The sequence below is a fragment of the Lissotriton vulgaris genome, chromosome 12, assembly GCF_964263255.1.
Source record: "Lissotriton vulgaris chromosome 12, aLisVul1.2, whole genome shotgun sequence".
Taxonomy (NCBI): Eukaryota; Metazoa; Chordata; class Amphibia; order Caudata; family Salamandridae; genus Lissotriton; species Lissotriton vulgaris.
This window is the reverse complement of record NC_141700.1, coordinates 549,818,889-549,832,141: the sequence shown is the minus strand read 5'-3', so window position 1 is coordinate 549,832,141 and position 13,253 is coordinate 549,818,889. Positions and strand designations below refer to the sequence as shown.

The 13,253-nt window shown below is 44.0% G+C and overlaps 1 protein-coding gene across 1 annotated transcript in view; it reads right to left on the bottom strand.

Annotated features, from left to right (window-relative positions):
• Positions 1 to 13,253, bottom strand: part of RNF115 (ring finger protein 115) — a 219,481-nt gene that overhangs the window by 118,056 nt on the left and 88,172 nt on the right. Inside the window, exons 2-3 of the mRNA XM_086945361.1 lie at positions 10,573 to 10,631; positions 8,358 to 8,415 (exon numbers count right to left, since the gene is read on the bottom strand). Coding sequence (XP_086801487.1) covers positions 8,358 to 8,415; positions 10,573 to 10,631 — 117 coding nt within the window. The remainder of the gene's footprint in view (positions 1 to 8,357; positions 8,416 to 10,572; positions 10,632 to 13,253) is intronic.

The window sequence follows — 13,253 nt, the reverse complement described above, 5'->3', positions numbered from 1 at the left end:
TATTTTCTGGCCCGTTTATATGAGAGGCTTAGCTCGTGTGTCCGTTATGGGCCGTCGGGCGAATGCACAGAGAAATTTAGGGTTAGGAGAGGTATTAGACAAGGGTGTGTCTTGGCACCCTTGCTCTTCACTCTATTTATTAATGAAATAGACTCGATCTTAAAGAAGGCACCAGCTGACGCCCCTAGAGTAAACACAAATACCATCCCCGTGTTACTCTATGCGGACGACGCTGTGTTGCTCTCTAGGACTCCTCGAGGTCTCCAGCTTTTGATGGATAAATTTTTGGCCTTTATTGAAAGTAGAAAGCTGGTCATTAATAAGAGTAAGACATATGTGATGGAGTGCGGAGCTAGTAAAGTTAAAATTAAAAAGCCCTACAGATATCTCATTGATGGACATGTGGTACAATGTGTGGATAATTTTTGCTACCTGGGGGTCAACTTTTCCAAAAATGGCCGCTGGGATATCGAGCACAAGGCGGTGCGCGACAAAATGGCCAGGAGTGCCAATGGAATATTTGCTTTTGCAAGTAAATTAGGTAGTAGAAAACCTAAAGCAATGCTCAAAATTTTTGAAGCTAGGTGTCTTTCTGTGGCCCTCTACGGAGCAGGGGTATGGGGGGTTTCCAGGGCAGAATCCCTACAGGTAGAAGAGAATATATTTCTGAAAAAGTTATTATGTCTCCCGACTTCTACTGCTAATAGTTTGGTCCATAAAGAACTAGGACTTTGTCATCTAAACGATCTATTATCACTGAGACCTTTGATGTTATGGCGCTCGGTCTGGATGAAAGACGAAACCTCATTTAATAGGGCCATCATTGAGGATTGTCTACGTCTAGACTATTTTCTTAAAATCCCATGGATTAAATATATAATTGCATCCTTTTTAAATGTGTTCGGGTTTAACGTTACTCTAGATCACTGTTCTGCTTCGGATCTCTCCAAAGATAGTATGAAATCAATTTATCTAAATCATTGTGCAGAAAGACGAGCTACAGATGATCTTAAACTTTCCTCCTGTGTGCGTTATAACCTTTTGAACGATTTTGTGGGCTTACATCCTTATCTCCTTCAGGTAACTAAAGGACAACATCGGTTTGTTCTCACAAGGATGAGGATGGGTACGGCCCACTTATTGGTTGCATTTCCTGAGATTAAAAAGCGCCCCTCAGGTCCATGCCGGTGCGACAATATTTCAGAACAAAGCACAGAGCACTTTCTACTTATGTGTAACCTGTATAGCGAATGTCGTAAATTCTTTTTAAAACCTTTATTTATTAAATTTGGAACTAGAACTGTTAAAGAGGCAATGAAATTACTTTTTAATTTGCATCATCCTGACATCTGTTTTTATACGGCTAGTTATTTACTTAAGGCCATCAGCTATAGGAAAGGCATGATTTTTAAAAAAAAAAAAAAAAAAAAATTACAAAATTTTTATAATAACTTATTTATTCCATATTTTTTAAAGTGTGTTATTTGATTTTTTATATGTACCATACTGTATTCATCTGGTGGATTGCTATTGTCATGAATATCTCTTTTTAACACGTTTTGTATGTATGTACTTTTATGGACATGATTTACATGTTCCGAATAAAGTTTATTGAATTGAAATTGGATTGTGTTCTAGCCCGTTTCCGCCGGTGTCTAGGAAACTGAAACACAAAAGGTTCTTGGAGTCAGATTCGTTAATACAGTACTAATCCTTTTGCTTTTTCAAAACGATGGAGCCTCTCTTCCTCTTTCGAGGGATGCGGAGGTGGAAAGAAGGTGGGCAAGGTAATGGACTGCCCAATGTGGAAGGCCGTGACAACCTTGGGCAGGAACGAAGGTCTCGTCCGCAACACAACCTTTATCCGGATGAACAGAGAGGAAAGGAGGTGTAGAAGAAAGCGCCTGGAGCTCACTCACTCTCCTGGCAGAGGTGATGGCAACCAGGAAAGCAGTCTTCAAGGTAAGAAGACGGAGAGGACAGTTATGGAGCGGCTCAAAGGGAGCACACATTGGATAAGTAATTACAAGATTAAAGTCCCACTGGGGCATCACGAAGGGAACATATGAGTGATGCCCTTCAAGAATCTGTTGACAATGGGGGACTTGAACAAAGAAGGCTGATCAGGTAGCCTTAAGAAGGCGGAAAGGGCAGAAAGGTAGCCCTTGAGAGTGCCCAGAGCAGAGCCCTGCTGGGCAAGAGGAAGAAGGAAGAGAAGAACCTCAGAGAGAGGGGCATAGAGAGGATCCACAGCCTTTGCTGTGCACCATGCCACAAATCTGTTCCACCTGCAGGCGTATACCGACTTTGTGGAGGGACGCCTGGCTGCCAGAATGACATTACAGACTTCGGGAGGCAAGTCAAATGGCCTCAACTGTCGCCGCTCAATCTCCAAGCTTGTAGGTGGAGACTTAACAGGTTCGGGTGGAGGACCGTCCCCTGCTGCTGCGACAGAAGGTCCTCCCGAAGAGGCAGACGAATCGGGGGATCGACTGACATGCTGAGTAGCTCGGGATACCAGTATCTTCGTGTCCAGTCCGGAGCCACAAGGATAACCTGGGCCCGGTCGCGCCTGATCTTCTTCAGCACTCTGGGCAGAAGTGGTATAGGCGGAAAGGCGTACAATAGACCGCAACTCCACTCGCGACGAAAAGCGTCCCCGAGCGAGTGCCGCCTTGGAAACTCCAACGTGCAGAACTGATGACATTGCGCGTTCTCTTCTGTGGCGAATAGATCTAACCAAGGCTCTCCCCACTGCTGAAAGAGGCCTTGTGCCAGATGAGGGAGGTGAGGAGTGTGTCCAATCCCCGGAAGAAGGGGCGAGGGGGGGGGGGGGGGGCGGCGACTGGGAAGTTGGCAAAGTGATATAGTAACCTTGGAACGATAAGCCTTTTGGCTAGGGCTACTCGCCCAATAGGGGCCAGGGGGAGCGTCTTCCAGAAGTTTACTGCCGCCCTGATGCCTGCCAATGCCCTGCGGTGATTCCCTTAGTAAAGGTCACTCGAAGAATGGTACAGTCGAAATCGGAGATACCTAGGAGCTTCACCACTCCAGGTGACTCTGAGGCCTGAAACCTATGAGAATTCCCGCAGCACTGTCTATATCGGGGTAAAGTCGAATGTTATGCCACGTACGTATAGGAGTAGATCGTCCGCATATAATGACACGCTGTGGGCTGTGCCAGCTATCAGGATACCCCAGGCCTCTCCTTCCCGAAGCAGCCATATCGCAAAGGGTTCTATTGCCAGAGCGAATAGTGATGGGGCGAGGGGACATCCCCAACGTGTACCCCTCTCTACCCGGAGTGGGGTGGAAATATATTTGCCCAGTCGTATCCTTTTTGTGAGATTCTTGTATAGGAGTTGTGCATACTATAGGAGGGTAGGACCTATATATTTCCGTTGGAGAATGGCAAACAGATAGGACCATAGGAGGGTGTCGAAGGCCTTCTTTAGGTCGAGAATTAGGCACGCCGCTCTTGGGAACTGGGGACCTGCTCTATCCTGTATATGGAACAACCTACGCAATTTCCGGGACGTGTTGAGACCCGGGACAAACCGCACTGATCTGCGTGGATCAGTGGGAAGAGGACTTGGGAATACAGATCCGCCAGTATTTTCCCCATGATTTTACAGTCTGCGTTCAGCGGTGTTATTGGCCTATATGAGGCAGGAAGCGTCAGGTGACAGTCCGGTTTTGGAAACACCACCAGAACTGACTCTTTAGTGAGCCTGGTAGTTCGCCCCGCTCTAATGCATCCTCATACATGTTTACTATCTGAGGGAGCAGTTGATTGGAGAATGTGCTGTAGTATTCTAGTAGGAATCCGTCCATGCCTGGGGCTTTACTGCACGCTAGGGCGCGAATTGCGTGGGAGACATGCGCAGACGCAATCTTCTTGTCAATGTCGTCCCTGTCTGCTGCTGGGATTTGCAGAATAGTTAAGGGTCATAGGAAGTGTGCTATTAGTTGCGGATTGCCTTATGTAGGGCCTCGGTAGGTCTCTGTGTAGAAGTCATGAAAGATTAGTAGAATCTCTACTTGTGAATGTTGGGCAGTTCCTGCCCTGTCAAGCAATTCTGTGATGGGTTGTACCTCTGTATCTCGTCAGGCTAGCCATGCCAGGAGGGCCCCTGCTCTATACCCTTCTTTGTGAGTCTTGGCCCCATGCTCTCAGAAGTTGTACTTACTTAGATCCCTCAATGTCTCCGCGTAAGTGGTCTTGGCTGCCACTGTTTGTGCTGCTGTGGCCCTGCTCGCATCTGCGTCTTTTGTTAGTGTCCCTAATGTAGCCTCTGCGCAGAGAAGCGATGTTTCTATTGTTTTTCAGACCCCTGTTATCCATCCCATTCTATTGACCTGGAAGTTGCTGTATGGGCGTTTGTCCTGAAATAATCACGAATACTAGTCTCCTGGTCATGTCTAAACACTGGATCTGTGAGACACTCCTGTGGCAACTTCCACGTTGGTACCTCGGGTGGGGTCTCCATCTGAGGCCTAGTATAGGAGTGTCGTGATCCGAGAGGACCCGGCCTAAGTAGTCTGAGTGTAGCGCTTTAGGGAGAAGTGACACTGAGCAGAGGAATCTATCTAGTCGCATGCGCAGGTTATGGGGGTTGTAAAAACTTCAGCTTTGAGATTTGCCTCCAGTGGAGGGGGTAAACGAGATCAGGTGCCCATAGCCTCCAGAGAATGGAGATGTGAAGTACCACTCAGCAACAGTGTAACAATCATGCCCAGTCCATTCTAATCTTTACCAATGTAATATACTGTTTGTTACATAGGATATTAACAGGGTTGGGAAGTCGAGCAACTACACAACAAAACCACACCTAGAAATCCACAGGGGAGCCACCCAACAAGCACTTTCATGCATTTAATGTTGAAGGTTCTGTTGTCTTTTAAGTGACATGCCTAAAACTGCAAACGTAGTGCTTATTTGATGGCATGTCGAGGGTTTTGACCCCCATATTTCACTGAATCCCCACATTCCAACACTTATTTTTTTTTTTTTTTTATTTTAGCGATTTCTAAAGCGCCTGGTGACCCAAGGGCATCCCCGCGCTATGTAGCTTGAATCCTATTGAGAGGTGAGGAAGCCGAGTGGAGTTATTTGGGGAACAGGTGGGTCTTTAATTTTTTGCGGAACACAAGGTGGTTGGTTTCCAGTCTGAGGGCGCGGGGTAATGCGTTCCAGCCCTTGGCTGCCTGGACTCCCAAAGTAAGCAGAAGATGCCTGATTGATTTTGTTAGACTTGTTTATAGTTTCGTTTTTTCCAAATGCATTTACACCAATGCAAGTAATCAGGAAAGTACAGTTGTCATATCTATTAAACACACCAACTATTATTAAGTATTGACTTTTTTTGTACTTGGATCATAGGTACTTCCAATACACATTTCTTTCAGTACACACACATTTCCAGATAGACCTGCTCTCTCCTTGATCACATGGAAGTAAAAACACCATCTACAGAATAATTCCAACATTTCAAAGCAAGAAAGAGGGACGTTTATAAAAGAAGAAATCTGCGGAATTTATTTCACTTGCATTGATTTGGAGGCAATTTTAGGGAGATGACAGAAAAAATAAAGCTTTATATGGTTTTAAAAAATTGTGAGTCACCCTGCTGAGACAGGTGTTTTGAGCACATATGACATGGGTAGAAATGGAAGGCATGTAAATATTTTTCAAGCGCAGAAACACTTTGGCAATGGGGCTTACATGCATAGGGGTGCTATCTAGCACTGTAAGTGGGATACAAAAGTTTGAGAGGGTACTCTGAATAATGCATGGGCACAGAAGAGTAACTTCATAAGAGGACCCACCTTAGTAATACAAAACACCCTGCATATATGATTATAATACCTTCATCAGCTTCAGCCCAGTTATTTTCAGGGAGAAAAATGCAAGTACTCCAGAGACCAAGCTTACATCCATCTCACCCACCAAATAAAGTAACAGTGGGGAGCCATGGACAATGGCCAATGGATCAAGGGAGCTGTGGGTCAAAAAGGTTGGCGAGCTACTGGAATAGAGAGTTACATCTTAAAGCAGCAGTGGTGATGGTGCTAGATCTATATTGATTCCTTCTTGAAAAATACAACTACATATAAAAAGTGACATTTCAGTATTTCATTCTCGACTTTCTGCTCACACAGTATTCCACAACCAGCCTTTACTTATGCTACCACTGGATATTCTCCCGTGCTCATTTACTGGTCATGGCCGTCCAGAGCTAGAGTCTTGGGTGCAGTGGGACTGGGGCCTGGGGCAACCTATTTGTAGATTCACAATTGCAGAACCTTGAGGGGTTATGAGATACCACAAAGGACTTTCATGCTTCATACGTTATTATCGCAGCAATTCCTCCGAACATCGCGGAACGATTATACAGAACCTGTCACATCGCAGATACTGCAAACTTTACTTACGCACAGTAGAGACTGACATGCTGTGACAGCGATGTATAGCTTCCTTAGACCTGATCCTATCGCCTTATTAGCATCACTTTGTGTGTATTAGGACTCGGAGTTGTCACTTATCATAAGTGACAAGCAATGGACACAATGTATAGGTTATCCTAAAATTATATCCACGAAAGCTAGGTTGAAATATACACAACTCAATTACTTACATCACACATATTTAATGCCACACAGACTCGCTCGTATGTATCCCACCTCCGCTGATGTTTGCCCACGCTACACAGCAGCGGACGCAACGTTTTTTCATATGGTCTGGACATGCACTCGCCTTAGCATTTATTGGAATGAGATAGCGGCGACACTATCAGAAGCAACTGACAACACTGACTGCTCAAGACCCACACTTTTTACTTGGTAATACTAAACACACTGCTGCACGTAAAAACCTTAATACATTTTGGGATTTAGCTTTGGGTTTGGCAAAGTGTAGAACAGCTATGTCATGGAAGTCGAGTACTGGTCCCAGCATACGCACTTGGCTGTTGGATCTCCGCAAGGCACTAGTGGCGGAAGCATACAGCGCAAGCACTCAATGCTCCTTGCACCTCCCCACTGACTAGTCCTATGCAATGGCAAGACTACCTGTCGTTCAAAGAAGACAGATTGAATGTATTCAGCTCAACCCGGGTGTGCGACGGCTCCTCACATTTATACTTGATATAGAAAGCTGTCACATAATTGCGATCATGATATGCCCTTTGTCAGGTATAACTCAACTCAATTCGACATGAGCTCAGGCTACCATATGTATGCGGTTGAGCAGAACATGCAGCCCTCCCCCTTCTATCCTCACCGGCTCAAGACATTCATACATAAACAGTCATTCCTGCTCATACATGGACCGTATCACAATGTACATGTAAATTAGATGAGATTGTATGATTTTGGGTCATTTGCAGTTTGGTTGTTAAACAAAAATACAGAGATAAAGAAACTTTATTGCTTCATATGTTGGTTACAATGTTAATAACATTTAATGACACACACAAAATGTTGTTTACGTTTCCTGATAACAGCAAACAACGCTGCCTGGTAGCTCACCAAGCGTCGAGTTAGTAAATGTCACTGTGATGTTTTGTATGATAAAGTTGGCAAAGTTTGTACTATACATAACTTGTTGAAAACCAATAAAGACTATTAAAAATAAACTCTGTATAAGTTTCTTATGTTACAACAATTGTTGCTGTATCCTTTCTCCAAGTTGGACTCAGTTCCTGCCTGTGACATCACACTGACTTCTAGTAACACTTTAAAAGAAAGGAAATCTTTAAAAAAAAATTGTATAAAGAAAACTGTGATAGATTCGACATCAAAGCACCCATGTGGGAAAACACAACTACAATAAAAACACAGCACAGGCTAGGCATGTTTTTTCAGGTTGAAACACTCCGTGACATGGTTCAGTGCACGTATGCACCCTAAGCTTGCTATTCTAGAGCCATCTATAAAATCAAACAATGAAAACAATGAGTTCACTTCTAGCTACTGTTCAGCGCCATCTCGGCCTCGCACTTCTTTCTTCTGTGTGGCAGCGTAAAACAAGGGCCTGAAGCTATTATGCCACTACACAACTAATCTTCTCTAATCTTTGCTTCAAGTTTGCATTTTCTAAACGAGAAAAGGACAGCATGAAATGAAAATGGCGTCAAACTGTTGCATTCATGTTCGTACCGTTAAGGGTCTGATCTAGAGTTTGTCAGGCAGGGTACTCTGTCTAAACACAACAGACGGGATCAAGTCGACCGCTAGAATGCAGTTGGGGACATCAACTACGTTTCTGGTACGGTAGTCCACCAGTCTTTACTTAATGTCACAAGTCTGGATGAATACCAACTTAAGCAAAAAAAAAAAAAAAGAAGAATACGTACCTCTGCGAAGTGTGCTAATGGATTGTGTTCTAGCCCGTTTCCGCCGGTGTCTAGGAAACTGAAACACAAAAGGTTCTTGGAGTCAGATTCGTTAATACAGTACTAATCCTTTTGCTTTTTCAACGACCATAGTTAGCAAGACTTTCCCCAACAACATCACCCTGCTGGAAAACCTGAAGCTCTCAGTTAATAAAAGCAAAACTGTTGGAAGAAATGTACGACATTCTTAAAATTGCCTTTGCAAAATAAAGGGCCTCGTGCTTATGTAACATTGTCCGAGATTTTTTTTTTTTTAAACCACACGACACGTTCTATAGAAGTCCAATTCTGAACTGACAATTAAGAGATGCCAGCATTCAGTAGCATGCAATTATTTACAAACTGGCAACAGGAAACAAACTGTAAACCAATAACAGGATGTAAACACTGTTGTAAGGAATGTCTGTATGATAAAAAAGGAAGTATGATTAGTCCAGCTTTCCAACAAAAACTAGCACAAACGAAGCATACACAGGTGTGCAGGAGACCGGTGACTGTTTATCAGTGCTATTCTTTTAGTAAGTATTTTATTTGTTGATTAATTAAAATCATTAAGAGCAAGGAAAGATAAAAACAACCGAATAAAACAAGCATATAATATACACAAAGTTATTAGCATCTTAAAGTGATCCTCCAATAATACGTTGATAGATGACCATTCCATCAAAACGTTCATACATTACGCAATAATTAAAAATCCATAAAACTTACTAAAGTGCCTTATAATTGCCCCCAAAACTATTATAGCAGCATTTACATAAAGTGACTTATGTTGGCAGATGCAATTACAAATACAAATTTTAGCTGTATTTCATGTACAAGCGATAGTAAAGTGCAACATTAATATATTATGCAATAATTAAAATACATAAAACTTACTAAAATGCCTTATAATTGCCCCAGGAACTATTATAGCAGCATTTACATAAAGTGACTTCTGTTGGCAGTTGCAGTTACAAATACAAATTTTAGCTGTATTCCATGTGCAAGCGATAATAAAGTGCAATGTGCGCAACTATATTAAAATATACTCCCAGTTCCTTAAGCTAGCTTAACACTTTGCATCCAATGAACATTAATTTATGTTTCTTATGTATTTTATATCGCAATACAGTTATTTACCCGTTCTACTCCTTTGAGTTTCTTCTCTGCAATAATGAAAAACTTAACAAAAAGATAAGTAAGTTTAATATTCGCCCCACTCAAACAGGTGATAATTGCTTGTCTACATGTTCTAATTCCTAATTCATTAAAGATCGGTTTTAGGATGGACTTCCGAGCGTCTGCCAAAGCTGGACATAAGGTTACTATATGAATTATTGTTTCATCCCTTTGCCTACAAAGCCTGCAAATGCTCGATGACAATACTTTTATAATAATTAGTGTCTGGTTGCTAAAGCAAGCACACTCTAGTTCTATAGCACCCGGAAGGACAGCAACAGCAGGGCGACCAGGTCCGTCCTCATTCCGCGCATTCCACAGATAACATGCACTGTTTCCCCCCTGCACTTTCTGTGGTGTCACTTACAAAATGGCCGATTACGAAAAGCGTGTCAAGAGTGACATGCACTTCTAGCGTCGGTGCTACCCAACTGGCCTGCGCTCGCTTTCAGGGTTTCGAGTACAACGAGCTGCGTTATGGGTAGCCCTTCTGTTTTATTTGCATAGAGGCAGCCGAGTATACACGCATGAGTTCGTATTCTTCTACGTTATTTTGACAACGTCAACATTTAAAAGATGGGCTGAACACCAGCTGTCTGCCTGCTCACCTGGCCTAGAGCAGGGCCTAGCTTTACCAAAGGTAACAGCACACCTATTGGCGATCACCAGTGTGTACTGTACTCGATGAAGCTGGCTGGGTAAAGGATTCATTCGCTTTATGTTAAATACCCCTCTCCCTCTTCTTTTAGAGTTTTGTACTTGGATCTTAAAGATACATTGTTAAATACGTGAAGAATGAGCTATGGCGACTGACTTATCTCACGAGGGCTTGCAAACTGAAAACCAGACATCCGTAAAGATCTATTACTAGTGGGGCAGGTGGGGGCAGCTGGTGATTAGGACACAGGGCCGGATACAGCTAGTCTGTGCCCATGGGCTGTGTGCAGGGCGCCAAGAAGGGCAGATGTCGCATCAAAGGCGTTCGAATGGAAAAGACGTGAACTGCAGGCAGTACCTGGATTCCTCTGTTACTTCCTCGATAAATCCGGACTCGCATCTGGGGCAAATATATTCCTGCAGCAAAAAAGAAGAGAAAACATCCGGTTTAGTGAGAATGCGAACTGTGCAGTTTTCGCCTTAATAAAACGGATGGGTTTCCTGGCTGGCCAGGAATAGCAGCAGGCCTGTGGCGTCAAGAAGTGTGTCCTCAACCACCCACCCACCCCCTACCCCCAGCGCCTTGCAGGCAGAGGGTGGCAGCAACTACTCCCTCCCACGGACGAGAGTGCAGATCTGCCCACAGGGAGGGCGATCTGGATGTGTAGAGGGGGGAATGCCTCCCACGTTCAGTCCTCCAGCCCCCCAGAAATACTGGCCTTTAAGAGAATGTGTGTACAGGGCAACTGAAAGCACTTTGGGGATGATTTAGAAGCACAATTACAGGGCAAACAAGCAAAGAAATGTACAAAACAATCTCTAATGCGAGTGAATGGGGGTGTTTGTGGAAACGTCACACTTGTTTTCACTGAGGTTTTTAGAGGAGGAGACCATGTTTAAACAAAAACTGGCTAAAACAATAGTTCGGGTTTTAAGCGGGATAGTCCGACACAAGGGAAGGAGCAGCTAGAGCGGACACAAAGGGCTGCAATTGTAAAGTAGTCCCTCGTGTAGTCCAAGCCACATGCTTGGGTGGAGGTGGAAGGATGCACCCAAATAGCAACAAGCACAGCTCTAAGGTTGTAGGCCATTGTGCCCCTCTCTGGAATGTTCGCAGTGTATTTTACCAGACTATGGAAGATTGGTCACAGAACCGGGCAAAAGTCGTCTTTTCGGAAGCAAATGCATACCGGTCAACCTCTTCACTTAAAATTGCAGATCATGTGATGTCTTTAAGATGGAAAAACCATTAGATGGAAAAACCATCAAGTCTACAAACCCTTATGGTCACTGTTACAAAGACTAGATGACGTTAACAATTATATCATACATGTCAAGATTGATGTAATATGTGAGGTCATAAGCAGTGCATGGCGGGGGCAAAAGGTATGGTTAGCTCAGTGAAATATAACTAGTGAATATCAATGTTGTTTTGGTTATTAAACGTTGGTTTTTATATTATTTCAACACCTAACTATAAGGCCACTTTAACCTTTGTTTTTTTCACTGCTGACACATTCACATATCTATTACAAATACAATGAATAATGTTTCAATCAAAACATTTAGAAAGGAAAGCATAAAGAAAAAAACAAAAATTCATAATAAATATAGTTACATTTTATTTATAAAAGTTCAGAAATCAGAGTATGTTAGATTAGACTATATATATCCTTTTTAGGTCTTGCCTGAAGCAGCGCCATGCACGGTTTCTTCACGATCTATGGTATCTTAAAGTTAACAAGCATTTGCAATGCAATAGGTCTCACATTAGGAAAGTTTGAGCTATTGGTATTGTAAATGACAAATTTTGTATTTATGTGTTGGTTTTGAAATTAGCGAAATTAATAGCTTTGTCATTTACAATGCCAATAGTTTTAACTTTCGCAAATATGACACATATACAGAGGAGAGGCTTTGAACTTACTGGCATCCTTTACGTGCTCTGGGACCATTTTGCTTTGATCTGCTGCATTTGACTTGGGACACCCTTGCCTGTCATCTGATAGTCCCCCCCGCCGCCGCTTATTTCATCCACGAGCGGCCGCAGAGCGGGGGGACTACACGCCCCAGGAGTCCTTGCGGGGCAGTCCCGCCCACTGACGATCACCACCGCGCCCGGAGGCGCATAAATTACCGGCGCTCCCGGAGTTAAGCGAGAGACGCTTTGAAGCACAAGTTACTACTTGTGTAACGATATATCTGTAAGAGACATTAGTTAGTGATAGTTTCCTTACCTTAGAATATCCTCAGGCGTCAGACTGGATCCGGAAAATTTGGTGTAGCAATAACCCTGCGCGCCGGCAGGCGTCGTCCGCGGCTCCGCGTCCGTCATCGGCGTCGTTAGCGCCGGAATGACGTCGGAGTACTTAGACGCTGCCCATGCGCGCTGACATCAGTTCTGATACACAGTTTTCCGCGCCAGATACGCAGAGCCATGATAGAACCAAGATTGGTATCATGAAACTAGGGCCCTGAAAGGGGAGGACCCTAACCCTAGAAATCGGTTCGCAGAACGGGGAGGATGGGTGGGTCGGTAAGGAATCTATCACTAACTAATGTCTCTTACAGATATATCGTTACACAAGTAGTAACTTGTGCATCTGAAAGAGACACAGTAATGATAGATTTCTTACCTTAGAATAGATACCCCAGCAATACCAACCCCGGTGGTGGGTCTGCGAACCAATAATCACACCAGAAAGTCCTGGAGGACAGAACGGCCAAAGAAGCCATCCCTCCGGACTTGGCTGTCCAGGCAATAATGTCTCGCAAACGTGTGCAGCGAGGCCCACGTAGCTGCCTGGTAAATATCCTGCAAGGGTACTCCTCGGCCCAGGGCAGTTGTAGTCGCCGTGGCCCGAGTAGAATGAGCCCGTAGACCCACAGGGGGTTCCTTCTTCGCCAAGGAGTAACACGCCTGGATACACAAGATGATCCACCGCGAGATGGTCCGCTTGTGCACCACCTTTTCCTTCTTAGCGCCCAGGTAACCAACAAAGAGTTGGTCATCCACCCGGAACTGGCGTGTGCGATCCA